At 40.9% G+C, this 12,929-nt stretch overlaps 2 protein-coding genes across 2 annotated transcripts; both read left to right on the top strand.

Moving 5' to 3' along the window:
- The first annotated feature begins 3,674 nt into the window (after positions 1 to 3,674).
- Positions 3,675 to 6,542, top strand: LOC137180389 (E3 ubiquitin-protein ligase TRIM21-like). The gene has a single exon (XM_067585721.1). It carries the CDS (start codon positions 4,170 to 4,172, stop codon positions 5,811 to 5,813), a length of 1,644 nt encoding a protein of 547 aa, XP_067441822.1. The 5' UTR covers positions 3,675 to 4,169; the 3' UTR covers positions 5,814 to 6,542.
- A 3,163-nt stretch (positions 6,543 to 9,705) lies between these two features.
- On the top strand, positions 9,706 to 12,352 carry LOC137180388 (E3 ubiquitin-protein ligase TRIM21-like). The gene has a single exon (XM_067585720.1). It carries the CDS (start codon positions 9,706 to 9,708, stop codon positions 11,344 to 11,346), a length of 1,641 nt encoding a protein of 546 aa, XP_067441821.1. The 3' UTR covers positions 11,347 to 12,352.
- The last annotated feature ends 577 nt before the right edge of the window (positions 12,353 to 12,929 follow it).

The following is a 12,929-nucleotide window of genomic DNA, read 5'->3' as shown; positions in this document are numbered from 1 at the left end:
GTTCTCGTTCCCCGAAAAGTGCTCTGGACTGGACAGAGGGAGAGCTACTGAGGAGGACACCATCACAGGAGAGGGAGGAGAAGAAGTACCGGCCGGCGAAGAAGAAGCTGACGAGACAGGGACTGGAGAGCTGAGTTTACCCAGGAGCTGCTGCATCTGATCGGTTAGCGTACTCACTTGGTTAGATAGCGAGGTGTGAAGCCCCTCGTAACGGCAGTTGAGTTCCCGGAGGCCTTGGCACACCGAACTCAGCTGCTCCTCATGCTGACTGAGACGCACGTCCTGAGAGCGCAGAGCGGCTTCTAGTGTGGTTGAGTCGGCTGGGTCCATGGTGTGGCCAGTTCGTACTGACACGGTTGTCTGGTACACCAGGGCTAGATCCAAACGCACGACTTGAACAACAGTTCCAAAAACAAAGTCTTTTAATAGCAGGTTCGGTACACGGGCAGGCAGTCAGCGAAGGCAACAAGACCAAAAGGGCTAGGCAGAGGCAGAGTAAAAAAAACAGATCCAGGGTCAAAAAACACTAGAGACTATAACAGAGAGAATAATGTTAGAACGCTTGCCACAAAGGGCAAAGATGAACTGGCACAGGGAGCAGGGATCACACAGACTAAATACACAAGAGGAGTGAAGGTAATGAGACACAGGTGGAGGATATTAGGGGATGATGAAGAGGACAGGAGCGGGAAACACACAAGGGCAGGAAGTGGATCTGAAATGAGAGGAGAGTTAGCAACCAAAATAAAACAGGAACTGCAGAACTAAATGGGGAAGAAAAAACAAAACATAACCTAAAGACAGGATGAGTCATGACAATATGACTAACTCAGACTGCTGAAGCTGAATAGAAGCTTCACAGAGACTTTTAAATGACTGTGTGGACACACTGGATTTTGGCCTCCATCACTTCCATTAAAAGCACATTTGAAGGATCTTTTAATATCCAGTATGAACAGGAGGAATGATTACAGCGAGGAAAACCTCTTTCACTGTTCATATGGACACCTGACTACTGGTTTAACACACTCCTGAAAAATGATGAACCGTCCTTTAAAGGTTCATTAAATGTTGTGTGTTGCACAAACTGACAACCAGCAGAAATTTGATTGTTCGGCTCTTCTTGAAAAACACAATCATGAAACATCAAGTTTCTATGTTAAAGTGGCAGAAAGAAGAGAAACTAATGGACGATGAAGTAGCTGAAGGATTTTACAACCTGCAAAATCAGTTTTCATCTGAATATTAACATTAGCATTGGCTTAATAACTTTTTGTATATTGTAACCCCTTAAGTATGGAAGCCCTTGAATGACAATACTGAAAAGAAATTGTTTTTGATTTGATTTTAGTTTGTGTGCTCTTGTCTGGCAAAAGACTAAACTGCATTTCATTTTTAATTTTAGGTTGTTGTTTTGGCTTTTTTTTTAAAAATTATAAATTCACATAATAAAATGTTTAGTTTAAAAAAACAAAGGTTCTGTAGTTTTGTCTGTTTGTATGTGAATAATAACATTTTTGTATTAATTGTCTATTCTCATTTATATGAATAAGTCAATCCAATTAACAACAATTGTAATAATAAGGAAACTTGCAGCTCTTTTAGCTCCACACACACCAACCGTCCATTAAAAGCAGCAACACTGAAGAGTCTTTTATAACAGCAGTGACACAAAAGAGAAGGTGGAGGGTGATGGGGGGGGGGGGATGGGTGAGGTTGAATGGGGTGTATTAGCTCATGAATATAAGGCCCTGTATTATTGCTGCCCCCCCCCCTTATAAAAGTATTCTCACTTCTTTTAAGGACGGGTTCAAATGTGTCTTAAAACAACGTTCAGGAGCCCAAATGAACAGTGAAACCTGTTTTTCTTGCTGTAATCATTCCTCCTGTTCATACTGACCATTAGAAGATCCCTTCATAATGACCTTACAATGGAAGTGATGGAGGACAAAATCCACAGTCCTCCTTCTGTGCAAAAATGGATTTTAAAGTTTATCTGAAGCTAATATGAAGCTTCAGCGTCCAAATGAGTCAAATCAAGTAGATATCTTTCAACGTTAGTCTTTTTAGTGCCAAAGTTCCTCTTTTTGTTACTATACTTCCACCTGCAGCTCAACAGGGAAACACTGTCCGAGGAAACACAAAGAGGGAATTTAATGCTGTTTGTATACCGTTACTCTTTCAATATTGTTGCCACTTTTAGTTGAGATGATTAGGTTATCCCAATTAATATTTTTGGCTCTCGTGAAAAACATAAATTTGGTTTTGTCTGCGTTTAAGACTAACTTATGGATATTAAGTGCAACTTCTAAATCCATAAAACAGTGTTGAAGAGATACTACAGCAGACTGTGCAGTATTCGCAGTGCAATACAAAATGGTATCATCAGCGTAAAGATGAATATTATATCCAGTTACAGCAGAAACAATACCATTTATATAAAGTGTAAACAGAACAGGACCAAGGACTGAGCCTTGCGGGACACCTTTTGCAACCTGAACAAATTCACATTTAATGGATCTTATTGTTACAAACTGCTGTCTGTCCGTGAGATAACTCTGGAACCAATTACATGCAACTTCATCAAAACCAATATTACTAATTTTCTTGCTGTATCTTGAATTTTCCCCCCAATGAACAATTAAGTCTGATCTAATAAAAGGTTTCTGTTACTGCAATAAAAGTTTCTTAAACAGGGAAGATCATTACAGTCATCAAGATTTACTAAAACAGGTTGAGGATTCAAACCATCCAACTCCTGCTAACAAACACTTTTTAATTCTTTAAATGTTCCAAACCTCAGATTGACAGCAGAGCTGCTGACATGACGTTAGCTCTGTGGCTAACAGGGTTCACACTACAACTCCCAAACTCCCAAAGGACAGTGCTGGCAGTGTGAAGCATCACTCAGTACAGAGATGATAGATTCTACATTTATCCCTGTCAGGACTGTGGTGGTTCACCACAAAACAGTCTGAACTAATCGGCTTTACAGCAAAGGAACAAATAAGGTAGAAGATGAAGCAAAATATAGAAATCGTATCTGCATGAGATAAAATAAAATGATCCTTTGGTTGTTGTCAACCGTCTTTCACCTCATTTTGTGAAGTAAACTGGAAACTCAGTTCAAGATAAAGAGAAAAAGAAGTTAATAGTTTCATGAAAACTTCAGCAAAAACAACTGGCTGCCTGTAAATAATCTTGTAAATCAGAAGGAGGAAACAAACTCCCAAACAGAGCTGCAGTAAGAGGAGGAGCAACACTGGAAAGACAATAGAGCTACAACGTCACTCTGCAGAACTGAAACTGAAAGTTTGTCAGAGTGACAGCAGAGCTGCAGTCGAGTCTCTCCACTTCTGTCCAAATAAAAATTAAACTGAGTTCATCAAGTCTTTCTCAACAACACAGCAGAGTCTCTGCCAAACACTGGTGAGTACAACTGATCATATTTAATGTTTCAACAACCAGCTTTAACACAGCAGACAGGAAGTTCCACTCTTTTCATTTCATACTGACACTTGTGAAATTAGTGACAATATAACTAAAGATGTTTTTACACAGATTACTATTTACTGATCACTTCCTACAGACACACTGCATTCTATTTCCTGTAGCTGTTTCACATTAAAAGCTTTCTACCAACAAGCAGCAGCTATTATTGTGAAGCAGCTGCAGGGAATAAAAGGTGTTTGTCACCAAGTTAGCAGAGCTTTGTTAGCAGTGCTATTCTTCAATAACAGTTGGTCTACACAACAAGATCTGGACATATTCTGTGTTATGTTGTCAGTGGTTCATTTTAAAGATTGTATGGAAGAATAGTACAAGCAGAAACAGCCACAATGAGCTGTTAGATAAAGAGCTGCAGATGACAGTCTCTTACTGTGTTTGTGTAAACCAGCTCACATAAAACACGTCATCAAAGTAAACAACAACTTTAAACTCACCATGCAGCCTTGTGGATAACTGTTTGAGCTGCCAGCACGACTTCAATGATCACGGTTGCTCACGACTCCGTTCACGTGTTCCCATCCCGATCAATAACAGAAATATAATTCAATATTACTTTACCTAATATCACATGTTATACTTAATACAACAATAATTATCTTTATTTCTTTTTGAACAAATAATTGAAATTGTCTTTTGTTTTTCACACTCAGTGTGTAGATATGTCTGCTGCCAGCTGTCTGCGATCTGAAGATCAGTTTCTGTGCTCCATCTGTCTGGATGTGTTCACTGATCCAGTCACCACATCATGTGGACACAACTTCTGCAAAAACTGCATCACTGAACACTGGAACAGTAATGTCCAGTACCTGTGTCCCATCTGTAAAGAGGTTTTCTACACAAGACCTAAGTTGAAGGTGAATACTTTCATCTCTGAGATGGTTTCTCAGTTCAGACAGGAAGCTCAACAGAAAGCCAGCAGCAGCAGCTCAGAGCAACAAGCTGCCAAACCAGGAGAAGTTCCCTGTGACGTCTGTACTGGAACCAAACTGAAGGCCCTGAAGTCCTGTCTGGTGTGTCTAACCTCCTACTGTGAGACTCACCTGGAGCCTCATCTGACAGCTTCACGTCTGAAAAGACATCAGCTGATGGACCCCGTGGAGAACCTGGAAGACAGGACGTGTATGAAGCACGATAAACCTCTGGAGCTGTTCTGTAAGACCGACCAGACATGTGTCTGCATGCTCTGCTCTGTTTTAGACCACAAGACACATGAGTTTGTTCCTCTGAAAGAAGAATATGAAGGAAAGAAGGCAGAGCTGGGGAAGACAGAGGCTGAAATTCAGCAGATGATCCAGAAGAGACGACTGAAGATTCAAGAGATCAAACACTCAGTTGACCTCAGTAAGGAAGATGCAGACAGAGAGAAAGCAGAAGGTGTTCAGGTCTTCACCGCTCTGATGAAGTCTGTTGAGAGAAGCCTGAATGAGCTCATTGAGACGACTGAAGAGAAGCAAAGAACGACAGAGCAACAGGCTGAAGACTTAATCAAAGAGCTGGAACAGGAAATCTCTGAGCTGATGAAGAGAAGCTCTGAGGTGAAGCAGCTCACACACTCTGAAGACCACCTCCACCTCCTCCAAAACTTCCCATCCCTGAAAGCTGCTCCACCCACCAAAGACTGGACAGAGGTCAGCGTCCGTCCACCATCATATGAGGGGACTGTGGTGAGAGCTGTGACTCAGCTGGAGGAGACGCTCAGTAAAGAGATGAAGAACCTGTTTGAGGCTGAGCTGAAGAGGGTCCAGCAGTATGCAGTGGATGTGACTCTTGATCCTGATACAGCACATCCTTATCTCATCCTGTCTGATGATGAGAAACAAGTAAATCATGGTGATGTGTGGAAGAATCTCCCAGACAACCCAGAGAGATTTTCTCTTTGTCCTGGTGTTTTAGGAAAGCAGAGTTTCTCTTCAGGCAGATTTTACTTTGAGGTTCAGGTTAAAGGGAAGACTAAATGGGATTTAGGAGTGGCCAGAGAGTCCATCAACAGGAGGGGAAACATCTCACTCAGCCCTGAGAAAGGTTACTGGACTATATGTTTGAGAAATGGAAATGAGTACAGTGCTTGTAATGACCCTTCAGTCCGTCTCTCTGAGATGTCTCAGCTTCAGAAGGTGGGGGTGTTTGTGGATTATGAGGAGGGTCTGGTCTCCTTTTATGACGTAGATGCTGCAGCTCTTATCTACTCCTTTACTGGCTGCTCCTTCACTGAGAAACTCTACTCATACTTCAGTCCCTGTAATAATGATGGTGGTAAAAACTCCACCCCTCTGATCATCTGTCCTGTCAATCAAACTGAGTAGAGTAATCACCTGTTTTATGTCATAAATGTGTCTTTGTTTTTGAAGAGAGTAAATATACAAACACATTCTTGTTTATTATGAGAAAAAACACAAACTAGGATTCATATCTAAAATTAAATCTCTATTTAAACATCTGATCAAATCCACAGAACTTTAGTTTCATTTCTAGTCAAAAACACAAAGTTTCCAAAAAGACAAAACTTTCAGTTTGAAGTGAAACCACAGAAAACAAAGTGTGAATATTTCACAGTGTCATAAAGCTTCATTGTAGAGTTCAGCCGAGACCATGACTCCACAGAATATGTGGAAACTCAGAAACTCAGTAGTCTAACTCAGACTGCTGAAGCTGAATAGAAGCTTCACATCAACTTTTAAATGACTGTGTGGACACACTGTGGATTTTGGCCTCCATCACTTCCATTGAAAGCACATTTGAAGGATCTTTTAATATCCAGTATGAACAGGAGGAATGATTACAGCGAGGAAAACCTCTTTCACTGTTACTATGGACACCTGACTGTTGGTTTAAGACACACCTGAAAAATGATGAACTTGTCCTTGTGAATAATAACATTTTTGTATTAATCGTCTATTCTCATTTATATGAATAAGTCAATCCAATTAACAACAATTGTAATAATAAGGAAACTTGCAGCTCTTTTAGCTCCACACACACCAACCGTCCGTTAAAAGCAGCAACACTGAAGAGTCTTTTATAACAGCAGTGACACAAAAGAGAAGGTGGAGGGTGATGGGGTGGGGTGGGGGGGGGGTGGGGGGGGGGTGAGGTTGAATGGGGTGTATTAGCTCATGAATATAAGGCCCTGTATTATTTCCCCCCCTCCATGTGATGGCCCCCACCTTGTCCTCTATTGTCCTGCTGTGGGGACTCTGATGGGATGAATGCCACCTGTCAGACAGCAGAGAAAACAGGATTGAGCCGCCGTGGAGGAAAGTATTAAGCGTTGTGTTCTCGTTATACACCGCTAATTGACTTTTAGGGACCCCGGGGGGGGGGGGGGGGGGGACCTCAGGATGAGATAGAGAAACAGAAAGAAAGACTTGTTCTCTGCTTTAAGCTAAAAAACTTGTGAGATCAACCGGTTTGGACAGATTTTCTGCTGATTCTCTGTACCATGTAGTGTTTTTTTCCTCCTGTTTTTGTTTTTATATTTAAATACACATATTTATAAGAAGTAGATTTGCTTTAACTTGTTTTCAGCTGAATTAAAGTATCTTCACTCTGTTTCCTAGAAATACGTTTATATTTGACTACATTTCTAAAAAAACGTAACGCTGCTGAGTTACGTCTCCGTCATCGTCACATAATGAGAAAATGTTGTTAATTAACGTATTTGGCAAGTTGCAAATATGTTGTTACTCAGTCGGTTTCCATCTGCCCTTTTTTTATAAGCTTTTTAATTATATATAAAGAAAGAACGAGAGTGGAAACGCTGGAAGTTTGAAAAAAATATCGCAAAAGAAATTGTCTGCTTGATTGAGAAGTTGATGTATCGATAAAAGCAAAATGTGATGGAAACAGATTTAGTGAAGAGGATGATCCTCCTGGATGACCCACTATGGATTACTCGTTTGGACAGATGCACTTTGTGCCTGGTCCCATCAGAAGAAGAAGAAATACGCCACCTAGCTGCCATATATCTATACAAACAGTTTATAGACGTGACAAAAACAGGCTGCAGTGAATATGAAGTTGCAAAAGTTAAAAGCACAACACCTGAATATTCCATGTAAAAAATATACTTATTTGGTTACAGTTATGTAGTTATATCGTCTAATCATGGTGTGGGTGACGAGCTATTTAATCTTTTTGGAATGAATGCACTGAAAAGCCTGATGTCCGAGTTTTCCATCAGCACGTTAACGCAGCATTCATTCGTCTCACAACTTCACGTGAACGTTACAGAAACAAATGTTATCAGATCTGTGAACGTGACGTTGAATATATACATATAAAATATATAAAGTACTTAAATTGTTTTGCATTTGTTCAAGTCATTTGTGGATTGGATGATGAATTTGTAAATGTATTTGTAGATCATATAAAATGCATTTGTTACCATTATTGAGACTAATTTCTCTTCGAACCAGAACCTTTGAAGTGTCGTCACTGAGATGAGCTGAAACTGCAGTGAAGTCAGTGGACGAGTCTGTTTAGCATCAAATTCCCTCTTTGTGTTTCCTCGGACAGTGTTTCCCTGTTGAGCTGCAGGTGGAAGTTTAGTAACAAAAAGAGGAACTTTGGCACTAACAAGACTGTAACGTTGAAAGATATCTACTTGATTTGACTCACTGTCTCAGTCTCAGAGAGAGAATGTTGGTTGAAGACACACTTATGTGAACTCGTCCTTTAAAACACAGCTGCAGCAGGTAAAACTGATTCAGATGTTTCACGTAACAAACACTGACGATGATGAAATGTCCCCAGATCATAAATCATTAGTGTCTCGTTGTCCTCTGAAGTGTGTTGAGCTGCTTGTATCTTCTGTCCTGCAGCTCCCTCTGCTGTCCGATCTACCACACTGCAGGTCTGTAGAGCTTTAAGTAGTTTCACACTGTAAATGTGACTAAATTCATCTCAGAGCAGTCGGTATTAATTAAAAACCTGCTGTTGATGGACTCGACAATATTAAGAGTAATCGTGAATGGTGGTGAAACAGCTGCAGGAACCAACCATTTTGTGAAGTAAACTGGAAACTCAGTTCAAGATAAAGAGAAAAAGAAGTTAATAGTTTCATGAAAACTTCAGCAAAAACAACTGGCTGCCTGTAAATAATCTTGTAAATCAAAAGGAGGAAACAAACTCCCAATCAGAGCTGCAGTAAGAGGAGGAGCAACACTGGAAAGATAAGAGAGCTGCTACTGTCAATCTCTAGAACTGAAACTAAAAGTTTGTCAGAGTGACAGCAGAGCTGCAGTCGAGTCTCTCCACTTCTGTCCAAATAAAAATTAAACTGAGTTCATCAAGTCTTTCTCAACAACACAGCAGAGTCTCTGCCAAACACTGGTGAGTACAACTGATCATATTTAATGTTTCAACAACCAGCTTTAACACAGCAGACAGGAAGTTCCACTCTTTTCATTTCATACTGACACTTGTGAAATTAGTGACAATGTAACTAAAGATGTTTTTACACAGATTCAGTGAAACAACTTTAATTGTTTTTTAAACAGTCTCTCTGTGTCAGTTCTCAGGACTTTTGTAACTTGTAACTGAATCTCTGTGGTTTGGAGTTCAGCTTCACTCCAACCTTCCTGGTCTTATTACTATTTACTGATCACTTCCTACAGACACACTGCATTCTATTTCCTGTAGCTGTTTCACATTAAAAGCTTTCTACCAACAAGCAGCAGCTTTTATTGTGAAGCAGCTGGAGGTAATAAAAGGTGTTTGTCACCAAGTTAGCAGAGCTTTGTTAGCAGTGCTATTCTTCAATAACAGTTGGTCTACACAACAAGATATGGACATATTCTGTGTTATGTTGTCAGTGGTTCATTTTAAAGATTGTATGGAAGAATAGTACAAGCAGAAACAGCCACAATGAGCTGTTAGATAAAGAGCTGCAGATGACAGTCTCTTACTGTGTTTGTGTAAACCAGCTCACATAAAACACGTCATCAAAGTAAACAACAACTTTAAACTCACCATGCAGCCTTGTGGATAACTGTTTGAGCTGCCAGCACGACTTCAATGATCACGGTTGCTCACGACTCCGTTCACGTGTTCCCATCCCGATCAATAACAGAAATATAATTCAATATTACTTCACCTAATATCACATGTTATACTTAATACAACAATAATTATCTTTATTTCTTTTTGAACAAATAATTGAAATTGTCTTTTGTTTTTCACACTCAGTGTGTAGATATGTCTGCTGCCAGCTGTCTACTATCTGAAGATCAGTTTCTGTGCTCCATCTGTCTGGATGTGTTCACTGATCCAGTCACCACACCATGTGGACACAACTTCTGCAAAAACTGCATCACTGAACACTGGAACAGTAATGACCAGTACTTGTGTCCGATGTGTAAAGAGGTTTTCTACACAAGACCTAAGTTGAAGGTGAATACTTTCATCTCTGAGATGGTTTCTCAGTTCAGACAGGAAGCTCAACAGAAAGCCAGCAGCAGCAGCTCAGAGCAACAAGCTGCCAAACCAGGGGAAGTTCCCTGTGACGTCTGTACTGGAACCAAACTGAAGGCCCTGAAGTCCTGTCTGGTGTGTCTGACCTCCTACTGTGAGACTCACCTGGAGCCTCATATGACAGTTTCACGTCTGAAAAGACATCAGCTGATGGACCCTGTGGAGAACCTGGAAGACAGGTTGTGTATGAAGCACGATAAACCTCTGGAGCTGTTCTGTAAGACTGACCAGACATGTGTCTGCATGCTCTGCCCTGTTTTAAACCACAAGACACATGAGTTTGTTCCTCTGAAAGAAGAATATGAAGGAAAGAAGGCAGAGCTGGGGAAGACAGAGGCTGAAATTCAGCAGATGATCCAGAAGAGACGACTGAAGATTCAAGAGATCAAACATTCAGTCAACCTCAGTAATGAAGATGCAGACAGAGAGACAGCAGAAGGTGTTCAGGTCTTCATCGCTCTGAAGGAGTCTGTTGAGAGAAGCCTGAATGAGCTCATTGAGACGATTGAAGAGAAGCAAAGAACGACAGAGAAACAGGCTGAAGACTTCATCAAAGAGCTGGAACAGGAAATCTCTGAGCTGATGAAGAGAAGCTCTGAGGTGGAGAAGCTCTCACGCTCTGAAGACCACCTCCACCTCCTCCAAAACTTCCCGTCCCTGAAAGCTGCTCCACCCACCAAAGACTGGACAGAGGTCAGCGTCCGTCCATCATATGAGGGGACTGTGGTGAGAGCTGTGGCTCAGCTGGAGGAGACGCTCAGTAAAGAGATGAAGAAGTTGTTTGAGGCTGAGCTGAAGAGGGTCCAGCAGTATGCAGTGGATGTGACTCTTGATCCTGATACAGCAAATCCTGATCTCATCCTGTCTGATGATGGAAAACAAGTAAATCATGGTGATGTGTGGAAGAATCTCCCAGACAACCCAGAGAGATTTTCTTTTTGTTATTGTGTTTTAGGAAAGCAGAGTTTCTCTTCAGGCAGATTTTACTTTGAGGTTCAGGTTAAAGGGAAGACTAAATGGGATTTAGGAGTGGCCAGAGAGTCCATCAACAGGAAGGGAAAAATCACAGTGAGACCTCAGAATGGTTACTGGACTATATGGTTGAGAAATGGAAATGAGTACATAGCTTGTGCTGGTCCTTCAGTCAGTCTCTCTCTGCAGTCTCAGCCTCAGAAGGTGGGGGTGTTTGTGGATTATGAGGAGGGTCTGGTCTCCTTTTATGACGTAGATGCTGCAGCTCTTATCTACTCCTTTACTGGCTGCTCCTTCACTGAGAAACTCTACCCATACTTCTGTCCCTGTCATATTGATGGTGGTAAAAACTCCGCCCCTCTGATCATCTGTCCTGTCAATCAAACTGAGTAGAGTAATCACCTGTTTTATGTCATAAATGTGTCTTTGTTTTTGAAGAGAGTAAATAAACAAACACATTCTTGTTTATTATGAGAAAAAACACAAACTAGGATTTCTATCTAAAATTAAATCTCTATTTAAACATCTGATCAAATCTACAGAACTTTAGTTTCATTTCTAGTCAAAAACACAAAGTTTCCAAAAAAACAAAACTTTCAGTTTGAAGTGAAACCACAGAAAACAAAGTGTGAATATTTCACAGTGTCATAAAGCTTCATTGTAGAGTTCAGCTGAGACCATGACTCCACAGAATATGTGGAAACTCAGAAACTCAGTAGTCTAACTCAGACTGATGAAGCTGAATAGAAGCTTCACATCAACTTTTAAATGACTGTGTGGACACACTGTGGATTTTGGCCTCCATCACTTCCATTGAAAGCACATTTGAAGGATCTTTTAATATCCAGTATGAACAGGAGGAATGATTACAGCGAGGAAAACCTCTTTCACTGTTACTATGGACACCTGACTGTTGGTTTAACACACTCCTGAAAAATGATGAACCTGTCCTTGTGAATAATAACATTTTTGTATTAATCGTCTATTCTCATTTATATGAATAAGTCAATCCAATTAACAACAATTGTAATAATAAGGAAACTTGCAGCTCTTTTAGCTCCACACACACCAACCGTCCGTTAAAAGCAGCAACACTGAAGAGTCTTTTATAACAGCAGCGACACAAAAGAGAAGGTGGAGGGTGATATGGGGGGGGGGGGGGGGGGGGGATGGGTGAGGTTGAATGGGGTGTATTAGCTCATGAATATAAGGCCCTGTATTATTGCTGCCCCCCCCCCCCCCCTCCTCCATGTGATGGCCCCCACCTTGTCCTCTATTGTCCTGCTGTGGGGACTCTGATGGGATGAATGCCACCTGTCAGACAGCAGAGAAAACAGGATTGAGCCGCCGTGGAGGAAAGTATTAAGCGTTGTGTTCTCGTTATACACTGCTAATTGACTTTTAGGGACCCCGGGGGGGGGGGGGGGGGGGGGGGGGGGGGGGGGGGGCCTCAGGATGAGAGAGAGAAACAGAAAGAAAGACTTGTTCTCTGCACTTGTGAGATCAACCGGTTTGGACAGATTTTCTGCTGATTCTCTGATTTCCTCCTGTTTTTGTTTTTATTTTTAAATACACATATTTATAAGTAGATTTGCTTTAACTTGTTTTCAGCTGAATTAAAGTATCTTCACTCTGTTTCCTAGAAATACGTTTATATTTGACTACTTTGCTAAACTACGCTGCTGAGTTACGTCTCCGTCATCGTCACATAATGAGAAAATGTTGTTAATTAACGTATTTGGCAAGTTGCAAATATGTTGTTACTCAGTCGGTTTCCATCTGCCCTTTTTTTATAAGCTTTTTAATTATATATAAAGAAAGAACGAGAGTGGAAACGCTGGAAGTTTGAAAAAAATATCGCAAAAGAAATTGTCTGCTTGATTGAGAAGTTGATGTATCGATAAAAGCAAAATGTGATGGAAACAGATTTAGTGAAGAGGATGATCCTCCTGGATGACCCACTATGGATTACACGT

Source organism: Thunnus thynnus, chromosome 3 (genome assembly GCF_963924715.1).
Source record: "Thunnus thynnus chromosome 3, fThuThy2.1, whole genome shotgun sequence".
NCBI lineage: Eukaryota > Metazoa > Chordata > Actinopteri > Scombriformes > Scombridae > Thunnus > Thunnus thynnus.
This window is presented reverse-complemented; position numbering and strand designations above follow the sequence as displayed.